The sequence below is a fragment of the Aplysia californica genome, unplaced genomic scaffold (genome assembly GCF_000002075.1).
Source record: "Aplysia californica isolate F4 #8 unplaced genomic scaffold, AplCal3.0 scaffold00229, whole genome shotgun sequence".
In the NCBI taxonomy this organism is placed as follows: domain Eukaryota; kingdom Metazoa; phylum Mollusca; class Gastropoda; order Aplysiida; family Aplysiidae; genus Aplysia; species Aplysia californica.
Window position 1 is genome coordinate 1056732 of NW_004797499.1, and position 5406 is coordinate 1062137.

General features: G+C 42.9%; 1 protein-coding gene across 1 annotated transcript in view; it reads right to left on the bottom strand.

Annotated features, from left to right (window-relative positions):
* Positions 1-651: 651 nt before the first annotated feature.
* LOC101852770 (RAC-gamma serine/threonine-protein kinase) overlaps positions 652-5406 on the bottom strand; it is a gene marked incomplete in the record, with an annotated part of 23367 nt that continues 18612 nt past the window's right edge. The window contains 2 exon segments of the mRNA XM_035970173.1: positions 652-3001; positions 4995-5209. Of these exon segments, the coding sequence (XP_035826066.1) occupies positions 2587-3001; positions 4995-5209 (630 nt within the window).

The window sequence follows — 5406 nt, forward strand, 5'->3', positions numbered from 1 at the left end:
AGACAGACAGACAGACAGACAGACAGACAGACAGACAGACAGACAGACAGACAGACAGACAGACAATAAAGGGAAAGAAAAGAGGTAGGAGGCCAACAGCCAGTCCCATAGTGGCTATATACACCTCCAAATGAGCCAGCAGTACAAAATGAACATAACCAGTCAACCTAACACTTACAAAATACATGGACAGAAAAGAAAGGCTGAAATGTACGTCATAGTCAAATAAAACAGTATGCATAGCAGTATGTACAACATGACAGTGTATTACGTGTATGTATGAGCATCACATGATGACAGGCACTTGTGTCAGAACACACCTACACAGACACACTATCTCCTGTACCACCTGCATGTGCTGGTGACACACACAGACACACTATCTCCTGTACTGGTGACACACACAGACACACTATCTCCTGTACTGGTGACACACACAGACACACTATCTCCTCTACTGGTGACACACACAGACACACTATCTCCTGTACTGGTGACACACACAGACACACTATCTCCTCTACTGGTGACACACACAGACACACTATCTCCTCTACTGGTGACACACACAGACACACTATCTCCTCTACTGGTGACACACACAGACACACTATCTCCTCTACTGGTGACACACACAGACACACTATCTCCTCTACTGGTGACACACACAGACACAGACACACTATCTCCTCTACTGGTGACACATACAGACACACTATCTCCTGTACCACCTACCTCTACTGGTGACATGATATATAAATACACAACCCCCCTTCACAACAGAGACAGCAAATAACATCCACAACTTCTCAAATATTGGCAGAATTCCTCACCTACGAGACAGAGCACTGAGGTAAACCAGATCACTGCTATAATTGTGTCACTTACAAACCCACCAGTCTAGTAGTGTCACTATCCTACTCCCTATTCTACAGGTCACTAACCAAATCACTAATCTACACGTGTCAATAACCAACTCACTAATCTACACGTGTCACTAATCAACTCACTAATCTACAGGTGTCACTAACCAACTCACTAATCTACAGGTGTCACTAACCAACTCACTAATCTACAGGTGTCACTAACCAACTCACTAATCTACACGTGTCAATAACCAACTCACTAATCTAGTGGTGTCACTCACCAACTCACTAATCTACACGTGTCACTAACCAACTCACTAATCTAGTGGTGTCACTAACCAACTCACTAATCTACAGGCGTCACTAACAAAATCACTATTCTACAGGTGTCACTAACCAACTCACTAATCTAGTCGTGTCACTAACCAACTCACTAATCTACTGGCGTCACTAACAAAATCACTATTCTAGTGGCGTCTGGTGGCGTCACTAACCAACTCAGTATTCTGGTACCAGCCTCACTAACCAACTCACTATTCTAGAGGCGGCCAACAGACAGAAACAACAGGGAGAAAGAAAAGACGTAAGACCTAACAGTGGCATCCTGGCACACTCCATCCACCCACTCTTTTGAGTACTGGACAGCAGGACAGGACCCGGAGCTACTCAACATACAAAGGTGAGTCAACAAACTAACATACATTTGCCCATTTACTCAGAGGCCCATGAAACATCACAACTGTCCGTATAACCCACATCTACTCAAACGGGCCAAGCCAAAGAAACATTATCACAGTTGTATACACCACACAGATTATATGGTCAGACATAGCACTAGAGCCCAGCTAGTCAGGTCAGACGGTAGTCAAGTGCCCAGCTAGTCAGGTCAGACGGTAGTCAAGCTCGATATGTACCACACAGCATCCAGTACCACGCTGTTAGTTAAAGCAACACAGACCACACACTACACTACCACGCTGTTAGTTAAAGCAACACAGACCACACACTACACTACCACGCTGTTAGTTAAAGCAACACACACCACACACTACACTACCACGCTGTTAGTTAAAGCAACACACACCACACACTACACTACCACGCTGTTAGTTAAAGCAACACTGAGCGCACGCAACACAACCTACAATAACTGGTTTAGAAAGTAGTCAAGAAACGTTGGCCTCCAAATTTCAACAAACAAATAAGTCCAAGCTTTTTCTGTTGCTAGTATAGACAAAAAGCAAACATTTTGGCCGGAAATACAATGAATAAATGTATAAGCCAAAGAAAATGTTCTAATGTAAACTTGCTTATAACTTGCTTTTGTCCCGAAGTTATTCTATCTGTTTGAAACATTCTGTGTACTAGTGGTGCGGCGGAGGCCTCACATTTTCATTGCTGGAAGAGAAAGTGTTGTGAATTTTGACACTCCCATCCACCCAATTTAGGATCTTCCTCCAGATACCACGGGAGGTCTGGCATGAACCTCTCTGAGACCTGTCCGAGCTGACACAAGCCGCTACCAACACAAAGCTTCTATTTCAGTTGTAGAAAATGACGACAGATAGAAAAACTTGAATTACATAAAAAAAGGTGAACTAAATGTGTGCACAAACACAGAAAAAGCAAAAATATGGAGGAGTACAGGGAGTGCTGTAGTACTCTACACGTAGGCAAAGGCGGCAACAGTACAGACAGGACAAAATGGGAAACAGGCTGCTCACCTCAGCCCTGGGGCCATGTGGCCAGTAGGACACGTACAACATTCACATTGCCAACTGGCTGTGGCTTGGGTGCGTGCATTGTGAACAAGACACAAGCAGGCAGACCAGCGCCATGACACAAGCAGACAGACCAGCCGCCACACAGGTGGGCCATACAAGACAAACATACAACCCCCACACAACAAGTAGACACACTTTATCACCACACACTGACAAACACTCAAACATGACAAATACACCAATAGACAATCGCCACACACTGACAAACAAACACGACAAATGGACAAACACCAAGAACGGTCAAACACTGTGGACATAATCACCTTTTTGGCCACCAGGTCCTCCCAGTTGATGGAAGCAAAGAATGGATGACCCTTGATCTCCTCTACGTCTGCCTCACCTCCACCCAGTCTGTCAGAGGAGATAAATTCACAACATTAGGGAACAACAAAACACAGATTTATCTGCACACACAAACTATTGACAACAGACAGAACCAACATGAACATGACAAAAGACAAACAACTTCCTCTCTAAGCATGCTACTTTCCCCACTTCAATGCATCTGTTGTTGTTGTTGTTGTTTTCAAATCCCTTTAGCTGCGAGCATTTCGCTCTTGGCAGCGCAATGCCTCCCTCAAGTAACCACATGTCCTTGTCATCTGGTCAACGCCAGAGTAGAGCAGGCTCTTCAATGCATCTGACCACAAATACATTAGAACTATTTAAAATATATTCCCAGAGGACTTCTATATCAGTTTTGCTATGTAACTCCTTCAAAATGAACCCTGGCAAGCATTGGTGCCCTTTTCTGACTACTGCCATACAAAATCTCGCTACAGCTTTCTCATTTCTTCCAAGGAAAACCTCAGAAACCTCAGTCCTTTCAAATCAGAGTAGGAAAAGTGTAGTCAGCGTCACATGACACTACGTGTGAGATGGGACAATACGCTGTGGGGGAGAGGTTCCAAGCTGACTGTATGTGCCAGAAGGACAACACCAGCAGGGATATCATGCTCAAAACGCACATGAATGCACGGCGTAATTCAGTCCAATGACGTAGGAGACACTTTTCATTTGCATTCATTTCCTCCCCACTCTTTTGTTTTTGTTGTTGTTTTTGTTTTTGTTTTTGTTTTTGTTGTTTTTGTTTTTGTTTTTGTTGTTGTTTTTGTTTTTGTTTTTGTTGTTGTTTTTGTTGTTGTTGTTTTTGTTTTTGTTGTTGTTTTTGTTTTTGTTTTTGTTGTTGTTTTTGTTTTTGTTTTTGTTGTTGTTTTTGTTGTTGTTGTTTTTGTTTTTGTTGTTGTTTTTGTTATTGTTTTTGTTGTTGTTGTTTTTGTTGTTGTTGTTGTTTTTGTTGTTGTTGTTTTTGTCAAAACAAGAAGGGCATAAAAACCTGCAACATTCTGCAGATGCGTGTGTGGGTTTGTTGACTATAGTGTGGTCAAAAATGCATGGCGCAACTATTGTGAAATATCTCCTTGCCTATCGAACATAGATTCTCCAGCTTTAGCAAACTGACTTATATCAATTTGTCTTAACAGGTAAATATTTTTTCAAACTGCTGCACACTGTATTCTAGAAAATTCCTTCATAAATACTAATAAAAAATGCCAGTCCATAGTTTCTACAGATTTTAGAAAGTTTACAGCTCCGGCAAAATCGCTTTTAAAAGAAAGTCTGTCATTTTTTTCTAATGGCAATAGCATGCTTATTGAACATATGTTCAGGAAACCTTCAGCGCAAAAAAATGTGTTCATTATAAAAATATTTTTGGAAGAAGTGTTGCCACTAAAAAGTGTCATTTGTGAGCTGTGACGTAGGCCATATATGCGTATGCAAAATGTGTGTGAGAAGCGAGAAGTGCTGGGAACAATCACATTTTCCGCGAGATGGAGATTTATGGTATTTTATATAAATTAATGAAGAGAGGTTTTTTAATCGAGCCTCAATTGCTGTGGAAAAATATGAGTAAGTTAAGACAAATTAATACAAACTGCTGTGCCAAATATGGATGACATTGATTCACCCGTTAAAGGGATGATATTTAAGGATAAGTTGTGCCACGAATTTTTTACCGCACAATAAGTGCTGTCAATGCGGGTGTAAAACATGACCACAGGGTGTCCACTGACCTCTGACCTCTAGCTTTGGGACAAAATAGTGTCACTGTGGGTGTAAAACATTTCCCACTCTACAATCCTCTGTTTGGGATTTATCCCCAGCTGCCCACAGAGCAGAATTGCAGCAACACTCTTCCTCAGTTACCTAAATTGTTTCAAAAGAGATGTAAAATATCTACCAACAAATGAACTGTCTTTTCACCAGCAGTCCATTGAGCAGCCTGCTTCCTAAATAACCTAAAACGTTTCAATGTGGCTGTAAAGCGCCCCTGACCACTGACCTCTGTTTGGGTTTTTTCACCAGCAGTCCACTGAGCAGCGTCTTGGCCTCCTCGGAGAGGTTGCGGGGGAACTTGACGTGCTGCAGCAGGATGAGCTCAAACAGCAGGTCGTGGTCCTTGTTGTAGAAGGGCAGCCGGCCACACATCATCTCGTACATGACCACACCGGTACCCCACCAGTCCACCGCACGCCCGTAGTCATTGTCTTCTAGAACCTACACCACACAGACAAACACACAGATAACCACACATCATCTCATACATGACCACACCGGTACCCCACCAGTCCACCGCACGCCCGTAGTCATTGTCTTCTAGAACCTACACCACACAGACAAACACACAGATAACCACACATCATCTCATACATGACCACACCGGTACCCCACCAGTCCACCGCACGCCCGTAGTC